The sequence below is a fragment of the Perca flavescens genome, chromosome 18, assembly GCF_004354835.1.
Source record: "Perca flavescens isolate YP-PL-M2 chromosome 18, PFLA_1.0, whole genome shotgun sequence".
Lineage (NCBI taxonomy): Eukaryota > Metazoa > Chordata > Actinopteri > Perciformes > Percidae > Perca > Perca flavescens.
The window spans coordinates 22938602-22954732 of record NC_041348.1 but is presented as its reverse complement, the minus strand read 5'-3'; the positions used below and the strand labels follow the sequence as shown (position 1 = coordinate 22954732).

General features: G+C 39.2%; 1 protein-coding gene across 1 annotated transcript in view; it reads right to left on the bottom strand.

Moving 5' to 3' along the window:
• Nucleotides 1-1466: 1466 nt before the first annotated feature.
• The window catches only part of LOC114572854 (phospholipase B1, membrane-associated), a 46080-nt gene continuing 31415 nt past the window's right edge, over nt 1467-16131 (bottom strand). The window contains exons 50-69 of the mRNA XM_028604636.1: nt 16001-16082; nt 15813-15917; nt 14784-14879; nt 12576-12647; nt 12268-12345; nt 11987-12047; nt 11578-11636; nt 11072-11139; nt 10941-10984; nt 7156-7255; nt 7005-7056; nt 6836-6916; nt 6671-6736; nt 6482-6576; nt 5513-5594; nt 5303-5407; nt 5115-5210; nt 4953-5027; nt 4682-4775; nt 1467-2045 (exon numbers count right to left, since the gene is read on the bottom strand). Of these exons, the coding sequence (XP_028460437.1) occupies nt 2026-2045; nt 4682-4775; nt 4953-5027; nt 5115-5210; nt 5303-5407; nt 5513-5594; nt 6482-6576; nt 6671-6736; nt 6836-6916; nt 7005-7056; nt 7156-7255; nt 10941-10984; nt 11072-11139; nt 11578-11636; nt 11987-12047; nt 12268-12345; nt 12576-12647; nt 14784-14879; nt 15813-15917; nt 16001-16082 (1531 nt within the window). The 3' untranslated portion in view covers nt 1467-2025. The remainder of the gene's footprint in view (nt 2046-4681; nt 4776-4952; nt 5028-5114; nt 5211-5302; nt 5408-5512; nt 5595-6481; nt 6577-6670; nt 6737-6835; nt 6917-7004; nt 7057-7155; nt 7256-10940; nt 10985-11071; nt 11140-11577; nt 11637-11986; nt 12048-12267; nt 12346-12575; nt 12648-14783; nt 14880-15812; nt 15918-16000; nt 16083-16131) is intronic.

The following is a 16131-nucleotide window of genomic DNA, read 5'->3' as shown; positions in this document are numbered from 1 at the left end:
TTTTGATATTTTTGAACATACTATACTATGAGTTTTATTACTTTTTCCAACATACTATACTATGACTTTTTTCCGACATACTATGCTGACTTTCTTTTCTACATACTATACTACGACTTTTTTGACATACTATACTATGAATTGTTATGGCTTTTTTTGACATACTATACTATAATTATTTTGTGACTTTTTTCGACATACTATACTTTGACTTTTTGATATTTTTTAACATACTATACTATTACTTTTTTGACTTTTTTCGACATTCTATACTATTACTTTTTTTGACATGCTGTAATATTACTTTTTTGACTTTTTCCGACATATTATACTGACTTTCGTTTCTACATACTATACTACGACTTTTTTGACATACTATCCTATGACTTTTTGATATTTTTTTAACATACTATACTATGACTTTTTTACTTTTTCCGACATACTATACTATGACTTTTTGATATGTTTCAACATACTATTTTGTGTTTTCAGCTTTTTTCACATACTATGACTTTTTTTGACATACTATACTTGACTTATTGGTGACTTTTTTTTTGACCTACTAATCTATGACTTTTTTCGACATACTATACTATGACTTTTTGATATTTTTCAGCATACTATACTATGACTTTTTTCGACATGCTATACTATATTTATTTTGTGACTTTTTTTCAAATACTAAACTATGACTTTTTCGACATACTATACTATGACTTTTTGATATTTTTCAACATACTATACTATGACTTTTTTTTGACTTTTTCCGACATACTATACTATGACTTTTTTTTTTTTTTTTTTTACTATACTACAACTTTTTTGACTTTTTCCGACATATTATACTGACTTTCGTTTCTACATGCTATACTATGACTTTTTGATGACTTTTTTCTGACATACTATACTGACTTTCGTTTCTACATACTATACTACGACTTTTTCCGACATACTATACTATGACTTTTTTTGTGACTTTTTTCGACATACTTTACTATGACGTTTTTATGAAATCTTTTGACTTTTTTCATTATACTATAGTATATACTTTATATTTCTTTTACTTTTTTTCAACATTCTATGAATTTTTTGACTTTTTTTCGATATAAGGAAATTTTAAGGGCTTTTTTGACATACTATAGTATGATTTTTTTGTGACTTTTTTTCGACATACTATACTATGACTTTTTTCCAATATACTATATTATTACTTTTTTGTGACTTTTTTCGACATACTTTACTATGAATTTTCTGACTTTTTTTTCGATACACGGTATTATGAAGTTTTCATGGCTTTTTTCAACATACTACACTGACTCTTTTCGACTCTTTTTCAACATACTATACTATGACTTTTTTCAACATACTATACTATGACTTTTTCAGAACTCCTACAGTTAAGGAAAAACTCCAAAATAAACTTTAATGGGGAAACATGGAAGAAACCTCAGGAAGAGAAACTGAGGAAAGTGGACAGACAGGAAACAAATGGCGAGTTTACAGCATTGCCAACATAATGAAATAATACTATCGGCAATTCATTGACTAAAAGTATACAAAAAATGTATAACATAACATAACATTTGAAAAAAATGCATCAAGAAGCACCTTCCAGATGTCGCCAAACTGTTTGAAACTGGGCTATGACATCTCTACCATGTAACCTGGAAAGAGTAAAGGCTACACCAACCAACAAACAGCAAAACTTAAGCATATCAGTCACCACTCTATGTTGAATTGTCTGTTTTACAAATATTAGTTGTGCTTCATGTAGTTGATGTTGGACAGGCATGGTGTGTTGCATCTGGATCCGGAAATCAAATTGAATGTCTCTGCCGATTGTCATCCTGCTGTATGCAGGCATCGGACAGTGAGCGTGGTGGCCTCCTTCAGTTTCCAACATGATTTTGAGTGCTGTGGACTCCTTTCACTGAGACTTGGCTGAATCCTGGAGTGCCAGTGCCATTCAACTGGGAGACTTTTTCTGTGTGCCAATCTGATGCCCACATTCTGATTTATGATGAATCATGCAGAAGTTGAAGAAGCTGATGGGATAATGGGAACATTACTGGATTTGTATATGTGACGAGTAAAATTGATTGATTGATGAGTCATTGTATAAGTCATAGTAAAGACATAGCATGCCGAAAAAAATAATACAAATATAATATAATATAAGTATATAGTATGTCAAAAAAACAAAAACGTCAGAGTATAGTATGTTAAGAAAGGTCATAGTATAATATGTCAAAAAAAGTAATTGTATGTTGAAACAAAGTCACAAAAAAGTCATAGTATTGTATGTAGAAAAGAAAGTCAGTATAGTATGTCGGAAAAAACATAAATAAAAAAAACATCATAGTCTGGTATGTCAAAAAATGTCAAAAAAAGTCATAGTATAGTATGTCAAAAGAAGTCATAGTATAGTATGTCGAAAAAAGTCACAAATAAGTCATAGTACAGTGTGTTGAAAAAAGACACAGTATAGTATGTCGAAAAATGTCATAGTATAGTATGTCAAAAAAAGTCATAGTATAGTATGTCAAAAAAGTCATAGTATAGTATGTTGAAAAAGTCAAAGTATAGTATGTCAAAAAAGTAATAGTATAGTACAGTATGTCAAAAACAAATAATAAAAAGTCATAGTATGGTATGTTGAAAAAAGGTATAAAAAGTCATAGTATGTCGAAAAAGTCACAAAAAGTCATAGTATCGTATGTCAAAAAAATTCATATTATACTATGTTGAAAAACATCAGTCTGGTATGTCAAAAAATGTCAAAAAAGTCATAGTATAGTATGTCAAAAGAAGTCATAGTATAGTATGTCGAAAAAAGTCACAAATAAGTCATAGTACAGTGTGTTGAAAAAAGACACAGTATAGTATGTCGAAAAATGTCATAGTATAGTATGTCAAAAAAAGTCATAGTATAGTATGTCAAAAAAGTCATAGTACAGTATGTTGAAAAAGTCAAAGTATAGTATGTCAAAAAAGTAATAGTATAGTACAGTATGTCAAAAACAAATAATAAAAAGTCATAGTATGGTATGTTGAAAAAAGGTATAAAAAGTCATAGTATGTCGAAAAAGTCACAAAAAGTCATAGTATCGTATGTCAAAAAAATTCATATTATACTATGTTGAAAAACATCATAGTCTGGTATGTCAAAAAATGTCAAAAAAAGTCATAGTATAGTATGTCAAAAGAAGTCATAGTATAGTATGTCAAAAAAATTCATATTATACTATGTTGAAAAAAGTCATAGTCTGGTATGTCCAAAAAAGTCATAGTATAGTATGTCGAAAAAAGTCCTAGTATAGTGTGTCAAAAAAAATCATAAAAAGTCATAGTATAGTATGTCGGAAAAAGGCATAAAAAGTCATAGTAAAGTATGACGAAAAAAGTCATAGTATGTCATGAAAATTCAAAAAAGTCATAGTATAGTATGTCATAAAATTTCAAAACAGTCAAAGTATAGTATGTCTTAAAAAGTCATAATATAGTATGTTATTAAAAGTGATAGTATAACATATCATAAAAAGTCATACATATAGTATGTCATAAAAATTATGAAACGTCATAGTATAGTATGTCATAAAAAGTCATAATATAGTATGTCATAACAAATGTGGGAACTACGCATGTCTAGACAAAATTGAATGGAAATCCATCAAACACTTGCGAAGATATTTCAGTCTGGACTAAATCCCTAGAGCCACCCTGCTAGCATGGCTAAAAAAGTCACATCAGTGGGTAGGACGGTCTTTGGTGTTTTTTGCCCCCAACGGCGCCTCCCAGGCAGCGCGGCAATGGTTATGTTTAGGGTTAAGGTTAGGGTTAGCTGCCTGGAAGGCACCGTTGGAGGCAAAAAACACCATCGAGCGGGTAGGACACTATTGTTTACAAGGTCAATCAACAATGGCTCAAATATTGTTGCAATTTTATTTGGTTAATGAATAAAAATGAGAAGAGAAATTAATATAAATTATGCATTTAAAAAATTCTGTGCAGTTCAAAAATTATAAATATTTTATATACTTGTTGATATTTTGTTAATACAGTTATAATCACATTAGTTTCTATAAAGTGAACAGGCTGCCAGTACTGCCACTCTAACTGAGAATCTACATCCCAGTCTGCAGCTCTGCAGCTTTCTAGGCGATTTTTACAATGGTTGAATTTCAATAGCTCACACTGACACCCCTCAAATTAAACAGACAACATCTGCTTCCACAACTTCAGACAAGCTGGCTGTTCAATACCTGCATCAAGTGAAACAACAGAGAGCTAAAGTAAACAGCTGTTGAACAAACAACCAGGTAAACAACAAAGGAAAGCAGGAATTGGTAGACCAAACCAGGGCTACAATGCATCTGAATAGTGGACTTGAAGTCAACCGATAGCAAGAAAGAGGACTGTAATGACATTGTTGCTGTTTCTGCTGGAAGTTTCTTCTGGAGTCCTCCAATGGTAAAAAAGAATGCTTAATGCAGCTTTTATCTTAAATATACTGTTGACAATAAATACAGCTTCATAACAACAATTGCATTAAAAAACAGTTCCTTTCATTTCTACTGCTTTCTCCACTTTGTTTTTCTGACGCTGACAGCTGGAGAGAATTAGTCAGGCAAAAACAATGCCAGCCAGTAAACTGACAATTCCCACAATCACTGGCACCCACCAGGCATGGAGGAGGGACACTTTGGCACAGGACTGGTGGTGGTCACTGGTGGACCTGGTAGGCTGTTGATCTTAGTGAAGATGAAGGGATTGGCCTATAGGAAACATAACATGGCTTAGTGAAGAACTTTCAGAAATTAAGTACTTAAAAGATTATGGGCTAGTGAGTAAAGTAATATGGAGACCAAAATTGTTCAATATTAAATAAATAAGACATGAAATAAACCAATAGTTAGGTGATACAATAATAACTTGTGGATCTCCACACATACCTCAGAAGGACAGTGGATCTTTGAGCGGTCATATGTGAAGTTGTTGTAGTTCTGCTTTCTGCCTACAGGCTCCAACTGTTAAGACAGAAAGATAAATACTGTAAAACCACAAAAAGCACTTGGAGGTACTTGTCATTGTGCTGCAGTTTGGTCCATGCTCACCATGTTATTCCACAAGGCAATGGCCATCTCAGCATGAGCTCGCTTACTGATATGGAAACAGTCCACAGAGAAGAAACTTGAGTCAACCTCACCCTCCTGGTGAAAAGAGTAGACTTTTAGCATGGGTATGTTACATTATTTGTGTATGGTGGCTTGTTTGGATACATTTGTATGTATCTGTAACTTACTCCTATATAAGGGATAAAGGAATTGTGTAAAAAGGGTTGAAGGACAACAGCAACGTCTTCTTTTCCCTCGTAGCGATTTCCAGAAATAAGATGTTCAATCTCAGCCTGAGGGAAAAAAAAGAAGAAAATTGGAGGAATGACAAAGGGAATCTAATTTAGAAAATAATTAAAAAATATATTTAGATGGTTAAAAGAGGTCTTAGCTTTTACCTGATACTCGCGATTGATTTGTTTTATCTTTTCAAGCTCTGGGGAGTTTACAGCTGGATTGATAACACAGGGACAGCTGGTCCTGTGAAAAATAGATTCCCGTTTATTCTCCTTTTGCTGACATAAGGGAAGGAGATGACCCTAAATCAAAAAATTAGTGCAAAGACTTTTCCATGCCAAAATACTTGAATTCCGAATTTAAATCATTGACTGATCATGTAAAAATAAATAGTTGTAGAGGTTAACAGTAGTTACGACTGTTAGAAGTAATTGTCATTGCATCAAAACAACTGAACCAGAGGTATTTGCAACATTTCAAATGTTCCCAGGAACCCCTGCTTTATGTCCTCTAAAGCTTTTGTAGTAGCTTCAAGTCGAAATGACAAATAATGACACTATGACATAGTGTTAATTACAAAATAACGATATCTTACAGTGAGAGATGGGAACATATCAAAAGATCAACACAAATATTGATATTGAACTCAAATCCACTTTTTCTAATTTGGAAAGCCTGTCTCTTTTAATCCTCATAGCTGAGAGAGAAAATCTTGATCTTTCTCAGATGCTTAATGAATAACATTTGTCTTTATTAGATTTATAAACAAAAGAAATTACACAACTGGAACAACCAATCTTAACTGTTGGAGGCTTAAACCTGCATTTACTGATTTCTTTTTTACCACAGGGGGGCAGCAGAAACAAACTTCAAACAGCGATGACATATTTTCTTTTAAATTGATATTGCAGAGCATCACACATCCGACAGACAAAGATCATTCATTTGGAATCTTGTTTGTGTCCACCCAACAAATGTAAATCCAATATTTACTCTTCTTTTAGCTCTGTTTTGGTCTCCTGATATACATATCTGGCTTTTTAGATGCTACATTCTTCACCAGCTAGTTGCTAATTTTGTCTGTCTGCTATTTGATGATGAAACAGAGAGAAAAAACAGGCAAAACAAACCTCTGCAAGAGGGAACAGCCAAGCGTGTTCCTCATAACTGATTTCAATGGATCTATCTGCAAGATTGCCACAACATTGACCAACAACCTTGGTACCTAAAGATACAGAGAGTAAAAAATAAGAAAACATGACACACTTTTACTCACAAGGACATCAGATGACAATTACTTATAGAGTATAATATCTCACCTCTTTGTATAACATGTCCAAACTGAGCATCAGATTGTGGCTGTAGTTCTTGGGTGACAGATTATTCTGCAGATTTGTAAAATATGTTTTTTACTGCAGTTCCATAACATGCAGAAGTGTGTGGTTATTTATGTACAGTACAGTCATTTGAATAAGGACACTTACTTGGTCTATGCAGTAATTGCAAAGATCATTTCCTCCAACAAATATTGTCACAATTTTCCAGTCCTTTTCAAAATTCACCTCCTGTGTAACGTGTACAGAACGTGAGCATGAAAGAGGTAGACACTAATAGAACCATCTAATAAATTACTTCTCTTTGGAGAAGTCTTACCTTATTTTCTTTAATGGCCTTGATGAGAGCTTGGACTTGTAATGCAATATCTCTGTCACAGAACAAATACAGTAAATATGTGTTAGAGAGATGACAATAGGTTGCTCAAATGCTTTACCCAGGTGGAGGAAATAAAAGAATATGCACATACGAGGACTTTGCTCCAGGTACAGCCATGTTGAAGAACTTCTGTCTGGAGCCTTGGCCTCTGGAGAAGCCCTTTATGAAGGGGTTGAACTTCTTCAAGATGTCTGAGGAGAAAAAAATGAAAAACGTTCCAGCTGAGAAGTAGTGCACTGCTGGTTTCTGTCACTCTAGCTGCTGGTAAATTAGTAAAAGTTCTCCTGCCACATTACAGCTCTTCAACTGGTCCACTAACTACAAGTGAAGCCTGCATTTAGTAGCTCCCGCATAGGAATGTCTATCCATCCATCCATCCATCTTCGTCTGCTTATCCGGTGTCGGGTCGCGGGGGGAGCAGCTCCAGCAGGGGACCCCAAACTTCCCTTTCCCGAGCAACATTAACCAGCTCCGACTGGGGGATCCCGAGGCGTTCCCAGGCCAGGTTGGAGATATAATCCCTCCACCTAGTCCTGGGTCTTCCCCGAGGCCTCCTCCCAGCTGGACGTGCCTGGAACACCTCCCTAGGGAGGCGCCCAGGGGGCATCCTTACCAGATGCCCGAACCACCTCAACTGGCTCCTTTTGACGCAAAGGAGCAGCGGCTCTACTCCGAGCTCCTCACGGATGACTGAGCTTCTCACCCTATCTCTAAGGGAGACGCCAGCCACCCTCCTGAGGAAACCCATTTCAGCCGCTTGTACCCTGGATCTCGTTCTTTCGGTCATGACCCAGCCTTCATGACCATAGGTGAGGGTAGGAACGAAAACTGACCGGTAGATCGAGAGCTTTGCCTTCTGGCTAAGCTCTTTTTCGTCTAACGGTGCGATAGATTGAATGCAATACCGCACCCCGCTGCGCCCGATTCTCCCACCAATCTCCCGCCCATTGTCCCCTCACTCGCGAACACAACCCCAAGGTACTTGAACTCCTTCACTTGGGGTAAGGACTCATTCCCTACCTGGAGAAGGCATTCCATCGGTTTCCTGCTAAGAACCATGGCCTCAGATTTAGAGGTTCTGATCCTCATCCCAACCGCTTCACACTCGGTTGCGAACCGATCCAGTGAGTGCTGAAGGTCGCAGGCTGATGATGCCATCAGGACCACATCATCTGCAAAGAGCAGCGATGAGATCCCCAGCCCACCAAACTGCAACCCCTCCCCACCCCGACTACGCCTCGATATCCTGTCCATAAATACTACAAACAGGATTGGTGACAAAGCGCAGCCCTGGCGGAGGCCAACCCTCACCTGAAACGAGTCTGACTTGCTACCGAGAACCCGGACACAGCTCTCGCTTTGGTTGTACAGAGATTGGATGGCCCTGAGAAGAGACCCCCTCACCCCATACTCCCGCAGCACCTCCCACAGTATCTCCCGGGGGACCAGGTCATACGCCTTCTCCAAATCCACAAAACACATGTAGACCGGTTGGGCATACTCCCAGGCTCCCTCCAGGATCCTTGCGAGTGAAGAGCTGGTCCGTTGTTCCACGACCAGGACGGAATCCGCATTGTTCCTCCTCAACCCGAGGTTCGACTATCGGCCGAACCCTCCTTTCCAGCACCTTGGAGTAGACTTTACCAGGGAGGCTGAGAAGTGTGATACCCCTATAATTGGCACACACCCTCTGGTCCCCCTTTTTAAAAGGGAACCACCACCCCAGTCTGCCACTCCTTTGGCACCGTCCCAGACTTCCACGCAATGTTGAAAAGGCGTGTCAACCAGGACAGCCCCACCACCAATAACATATCCCGAAAGACTCCTTCTTCAGTCGGACGGCTTCCCTGACCACCGTGTCCACCACGGTGTTCGTGGGTTACCGCCCCTTGAGGCACCTAAGACCCTAAGACCACAGCTCCTCGCCGCAGCTTCAGCAATGGAAACTTTGAACATTGTCCACTGGGTTCAATGCCCCCAGCCTCCACAGGGATGCACGAAAAGCTCCGCCGGAGGTGTGAGTTGAAAGTCTGTTGGACAGGGCCTCCTCCAGACGTTCCCAATTTACCCGCACTACACGTTTGGGCTTACCAGGTCTGTCCAGAGTCTTCCCCACCCTCTGACCCAACTCACCACCAGATGGTGATCGGTTGACAGCTCTGCCCCTCTCTTCACCCGAGTGTCCAAAACATACGGCCTCAGATCAGATGAAACAATTATGAAATCGATCATTGACCTTCGGCCTAGGGTGCTCTGGTACCAGGTACACTTATGAGCATCCCTATGTTCGAACATGGTGTTCGTTATAGACAATCCATGACTAGCACAGAAGTCCAACAACAAACACCCACTCTGGTTTAGATCAGGGAGGCCGTTCCTCCCAATCACGCCTCCAGGTGTCTCCATCATTGCCCACGTGTGCGTTGAAGTCCCCCAGCAGAACAATGGAGTCCCCCACTGGAGCCCCATGCAGGACTCCAGTCAAGGTCTCAAGAAGGCCGAATACTCCGAACTCCTGTTTGGTGCATATGCACAAACAAAAGTCAGAGTTTTCCCCCACAACCCGCAGGCGTGGGGAGGCGACCCTCTCGTCCACCGGGTAAACTCCAACACAGCGGCGCCAGCCGGGGCTTGTGAGTATCCCCACACCCGCCCGGCGCCTCACACCCTGGGCAACTCCGGAGAAGAAAAGAGTCCAACCCTATCCAGGAGTATGGTTCCAGAACCAAGACTGTGCGTGAGAGGTAAGCCCCACCAGATCTAACCGGTAGCGCCCACCTCCCGCACCAGTTCCGGCTCCTTCCCCACAGAGAGGTGACGTTCCCACGTCCCCAGAGCTAGCGCCTGCCGCCCGGGTCTGGTCCGTCCGAGGCCCCTGACCTTCACTGCCACCCATGTGGCATCGCACCCGACCCCAACGGTTCCTCCCACAGGTGGTGGGCCCATGGGATGGAGAGGGAGTTGCCACGTAGCTTGTTCGGGCTGTGCCCGGCCGGGCTCCGTGGCAAACCCGGCCACCAGGCGCTCGCCGACGAGCCCGCCGTCTGGGCCTGGCTCCAGACGGGGGCCCCGGGCTTCCTCCGGGCAGGGTCACTCCATCTCTGCTTAGCTTTTTTTCTGCTTAGGAATGTCTAAGCAGACATTAAACTTAAACTTCTGCTTGTACTAGTGTTCCTAGTCTGTTCCTAGACCAAACCCTCTTAACTGCATAAACTCATGATAAATAACTGCTTGCTTCAACCTGATGAATGCCACCTGAACATGAGTAGGTGCGTATTAGTGAGATATAAGCATTAATAAATCAGTGTCCACGTATTGATTTATGAGGCTACCTGTTCCGCTCCACTTGTGGAGTAGTGCGTCATTTACAAAAATATCCCATAAGAATTAAGACAATAATTTCACAATGCAGTGCTTTAAGTCATGCAGCCAAAAACTGAACAAATGTAGCCGTGTGTGGTCGTATTAGAGGACCCAAAACAATTGGAAAATATGAATAGTTAACAGCTGCCAACAATGTCATCAGAGCAACGCTGTAGTGTGACAGACATAAAGAAATGGTTTGACATGAAGTTACTTAAACTCCAAATTTATTACGATTAAGGCATTATAATTATTAAAGATAGACAGGCAGACTATCTGTACTATATGTACATGTATATGAGGAAATTGGTGAATGTTACACTTTAGAACAAATCTGTGTGTGCGAGTGTTTCTGGCATGAGGCCCATTGTTTAGAAACTGCCCCACATTAATGTTAAAAAATGTCTTCAAGATTTTCAATACTAAAAAGAAGGCTTCTTTGCAGTATTATGCAGGAGAGATTGTTATTCCTGTCAGATATAGTGACTCAGAGAAACTATCGCATAAACTCACTTGGTAGTGTTGTTACTGTCTCCAGAGTCTCATCCCCTCCAATGCTGCAAAAAAAAGACAACAAACATCAGCTCTGTTTGCTAAATGTGAGGGTTAAAGTATACCTCTATAACACTACAGGCATGTCGTACCTCCATGATACTCCTTTATACTCTTTATTGAGGTCAAACAGGTTCTTTGCCTTAGCACCAGTGCCTGCCTGTGAACATAGAGCCACATATGAAGAGACACAAACACACAGAATTAAAATAAAATGAAAATGATATGCTGCAGTGAGATACTAACAAAGATAAGTCTTACATCAAAGCCTAAACATCAGAACATAAAAGGGGTGATCATTACCACTGCAAGCTATTTGGCTGATAACAATTTGATTAGAGTGTTCATAGTTCAATGACACTAAATAGCTGAACACCAACAGTTTCACTGACTGTGCTTATTGCCGAATGTTTCCCATCAACACACAGACACATATACCATATTGGGTTAAAAATAAAACATAATCATTACCTGGCAAGTACTCATTGTGTATTGCTGATTAAGTTAGGTAAAAGATGTGGGAGTTTCTAAAATTTGTTTGTACATTATGTGTCCTTCCTTGTACTTAAACTGGACATCATTGTGTTATGACACTAACCGTTGTTGAGTCTCCCAGTGCTGCCACCACCTTGATGTCTGCTGGCCTCAGCTTGTGAACTACAAATAAAAGAAGTTTCAACCTACTGACATCAAGATCGACCGCAAACATCAACCCTATACAATGTACAGTATTATTAGGGACCTAACCAGCTTTGAGCCTAGCGTTTGAGTCCGTTCTGTTCCCTCATCACACAGCCCCTATTTTCTGCAGCCGCTGTATAATTTGTATTTGAATAGAGCATCTGTTAAATTATCTTGATGAGACAATCCAGATGACAATCGGTGCAGTTGATATAAGCCCTTTGCCCTGTGTCATTGGTGGTGTGCATAGCTGTCTTTGTTTCAGATATTAACAACAGATAAAAGAGGACATCAAATCTCATATTGACTGATACACTCTCTCTCACCTGAAGTTGGCACAGTGTCAGATGGAGCAATGTCCACACAGGAGAAATCAGATCCCCAGTTCTGGTGGGAATGAAACATCAGAAGGTATTATCAATGTGTAAAATGACTTGAGAAAATAGATGGATGTACATAAAGAGGAATATATTTTATTATTTTATTGTCATTCAAACTGTGTGATTAGTGCTGTGAAATTGTAGCTTCATTCAGGTCTTTAGTTAAACATATATTTTATTTGTACTAGAAGTCACTTCTCAGCCTCAGACAGAGTTTAAAGGCTTACTGTGATAGGTCCAGGTGTTGGAGAGGGGCCACCATATATGTAATTGCTGTTGTTATAGGTACGGATGAATGGTGAAGTCTGTAGGCGAAGGACAGAACGTATTTTACATGATGGCCTCAAAAAGAAAACTAAAAAAACAGATTGCTGAAACATTAAAAACTTTTAATAACAGAAGCTTTTGAAATTCCTTCATATCATGTTCCTCACAGGATTGAGCCATCATAGGATTTACAAAAAAAACATTAACCAGTATTTAAAGCACTGACTCTTTATTTGAACACAATTTCTTATGGAGTTTTTTTTCTCACCTTAGTTGGACATTTCAGGTCGAGGTCTACAGTAAAATTCTGTATAGTAGTCTTATTGCCCAGAGGTTCCAGCTGGGGAAACAAGAGTCAGAGTAAGGCTGAGTATCATTAAGCATGTTTTATTTAAAATAGGCCTACACTGTTACATTAGAAATGATGATTACATATAGTAAGTAAGTAAGTAAGTAAGTAAACTTTATTTATATAGCACCTTTCACAGAAAAAATGGGTCACAAAGTGCTTTACAGTAAAATAAAAACAGAGCAATAACAACACATACAAAGCTATATGGCTAATAAAATGCTTGTCTAAAAAGATGAGTCTTCAGATGTTTTTTAAAGGTTTCCACAGAATCCAAAGCTCTCAAAGGCTAAAGGGAGAGAGTTCCAGAGCCCTGAGGCCACCACCGAAAATGCACAATCACCTCTTGTTTTAAAACGTGTTCTAGGAACAATTAAGAGTTCCTGACTTGAAGACCTCAGAGAGCGACCAGGAGTCTGTGCGTGCAGTAGATCCTGGATGTACGAGGGCACTTGGCCATGTAAGGCTCTATAGGTAATAGTTAAAATTTTAAAATGCACTCTAAAACCAATCAGTAGCCATATACTATTATTTATTTAACCATTATGTATAAAGGTAATCTCATTGAGACACAAATGGTCTCATTCTTAAGAGAGACCTGTTTGGGACAATACACAACATCAGTTACAGACAGACAAACTGATTACAATAGTATTAACAAGATTTAACAAATAGTATTATTTAAAACAAAAGTGCCAAGTAGACTTAAAACACTAAATTACTAAAAGCAAGAACAAGATTCCAAAGACTTTCTTCCAGTGCCCTTAAAACTGAACATTCCGTTGCTACTGGCAACCACTACTAGCAGAGTTCCGTAGCAGTTTTACATCCACCATGTTGGTTTCTGTTAGCCTGACGTGGTCATACCAAGGGGGTAAGCTTCGCTTCAGAACGCAAACCTCCGATGGCGCCATTTTGTTGCTACAAAGCGACCTCTTGTTAGCATTACACTGACCGCCATTTTTTTTTTTACGTCACTTGACTGCGAATAACTTTACATCTGAAGTGTTTAAAGACTCTATTTGTCCGTTGTTTATTTATAAAGAAACACGACAATGTATAAAAGGCTCCATTACCTTGTACCTCACGTTATAGCTCCGTAGCAGACGTTTTTGTAAAAATAAGCTAACGATTGTATCATAACCAAGTGACTTACTGTCGCACAGTAGAGGAATTACCGTACAGTACAGGAGAAGCTCGCAGGCAGTTTTGACTCACATTAGCTGTTTAGGTTTAATTACTAATGTTAACTAGCATGTTAGTTAGCAATAATTAGCCTGTGCTTATGTTATCTCCTTACATATACCTACACTCTCCGTCTCTGTAAGATTGGGAATGATTGAGATTTCTCTTGGCACAACTACCGGAAGACTTAAAACTTTCAGACACGTTGCTCACGTCACATTTACGTTGTCTCTGTCAGTTGGAGGCTGCGCAGTAAAGCAAGAGATTACCGGAAAAGTGCTTCTAATAGCCTTCACTGGTCTCCGTCCAGAGCAACGGGGTCTATTGGTCCATTGTATATATGTCAATGGGTCATACTCAGATTCTAGCATTCCCGACCTTGAATGTTGTGGGCGGGGCTAAGTTTGGCTGGCATCCAGGCTAGGTTTCTGTAGATCTGTGCACAAGATATTAACAGGCATCTTTTATCTACTCCCTAAATGCCCTTGTTGGACCATCATCTAGGTATAATAATTTTTACTATGGCTGTTTTGTGATATGTTGATTTAGTATTCCTGCTAACCTAGCTAGCCATACTTGCTATCTAAAGCTAATGTGTTGCTAAGACAACATTCTAGCTAGCGTTAAGTGTTAATTCCTATGGTTAATTCACTGTTGAGCTGTATTTTACTGTTACTCTTGTGTAGCTACTCTGTTTATGTTTACCAGATTAATTACTGTGTTGTACTTCTTATGGGGATTAAATGGTCGACCTATTTCTCCAATATAATATTTACATTAGTCTACACTTTTGTGCATCACGTTTTCTTGTTATTAGACCAGTTCTTTTTCCCACTACAGATGTCTAACTCTTGTCAATGGTGTCTTAGCTTTTTTTAATTTGTAATCACTATCATTGAATTTGTTGTGCAGTAATTTTCTCCTTGTCTGTCAGATACTTACCATGTTGTTCCAGAGGGAGCGAGCCATCAGCGTCTGGGCCTTCTGGCTGAGATGGAAGCAGTCAGCACTGAAGAAGGAGCGATCTGCACGGCCATCCTGTGGAAAAGGTATGTTACGTGTATGAATTATTCTTTATCAATCAGACCTGTAAAATGTAGGACTGCACTAGGTAGGAGTTTGGCCAATGTAATAGGATGCAGGCTGCAAAAAAGGAACTATTAACTAACTAATTATTAGGAAAAAAAGAAAAGAGAAAAGGACTGTGTGGCAACCACTACATAACTTTTGTGTCCTAAAATCCAGTTCTTCGTAATAAACAAACCCCAAAAAAGCCATCTCTCTTTTTGTCTTTGGAATTTAGGGTCTCAAATTGAACTCTATTAACTAGATAATGTCGAAGGAATAGTTCAAGATTTTGGGAAATACAGAAGTAATATATTTTCCGAGAGTTAGACACGAAGCTGACACCAGTAGCCAGTTAGCAACATAAATACAGAAAACAGCTAGCCTGGCTCTGTCCAAAGGCAACAAAATCTGCCTACCAGTAAACTTACTAATTAACATGTTACATGTTGTTTATTTAACCCATACAAAGAACATTAACCACTACAGACAGAGCCATGCTAGCTGTTTCCCCTGGTTTCCAGTCTTTGTGCTAAGCTAACTGGTGGCTGGATGTAGCTATATCATACAAACATCTGAGTAGTATCAATCCTCTCTTTTAACTCTCCGCAAGAAAGCAAATAAGTGTTTTTCTTAAAATGTCCTTTGAAAGTGAGCTAGCCAGACAGCAAATGGTTTTATACATTGCCTTTACATTGGAGTAATGGCAAAAACAGAATATCAACAAATTCCAAATTTGATTAGTGTTAACTGCCCACAATCTTTTGCTAAAACACTGCCGCAAGAGTCACTGTCATTATTCTGGTGCTAAACCTGTGGTTATGTATTGGATAAAGTTGATAAACCAAACTCTCATGAAGTCAGTGCAGCCAGTCCACACGTGAAAGACAGAGCTTTGTTACTGACCGGCAGTCTGGGGACGACGATTCTTCTGAAAAAAGGCTGGACGACCACAGTGAAGTCTGAGCGGGTGTCATACCGGCCTGACTCCACAAGCTCATGCAGTAAACGCTTAAAGAAAGAAAGAGAATGTGTCATTGCCTGATGATGAACTGGGCTGTTTCACAATCGTGTTTTTTTTGTGTCTTTAATACCTGATAGTTTCTATTGATGTCCTCCACCTTTTGCAGAGCTTCAGAGTTGGGCATTGGCAAAATAACACAAGGACACAGAATACTGGCAAAGAAGGGATACCAAGGTGTTATACCACTGTTTATGATTTTTT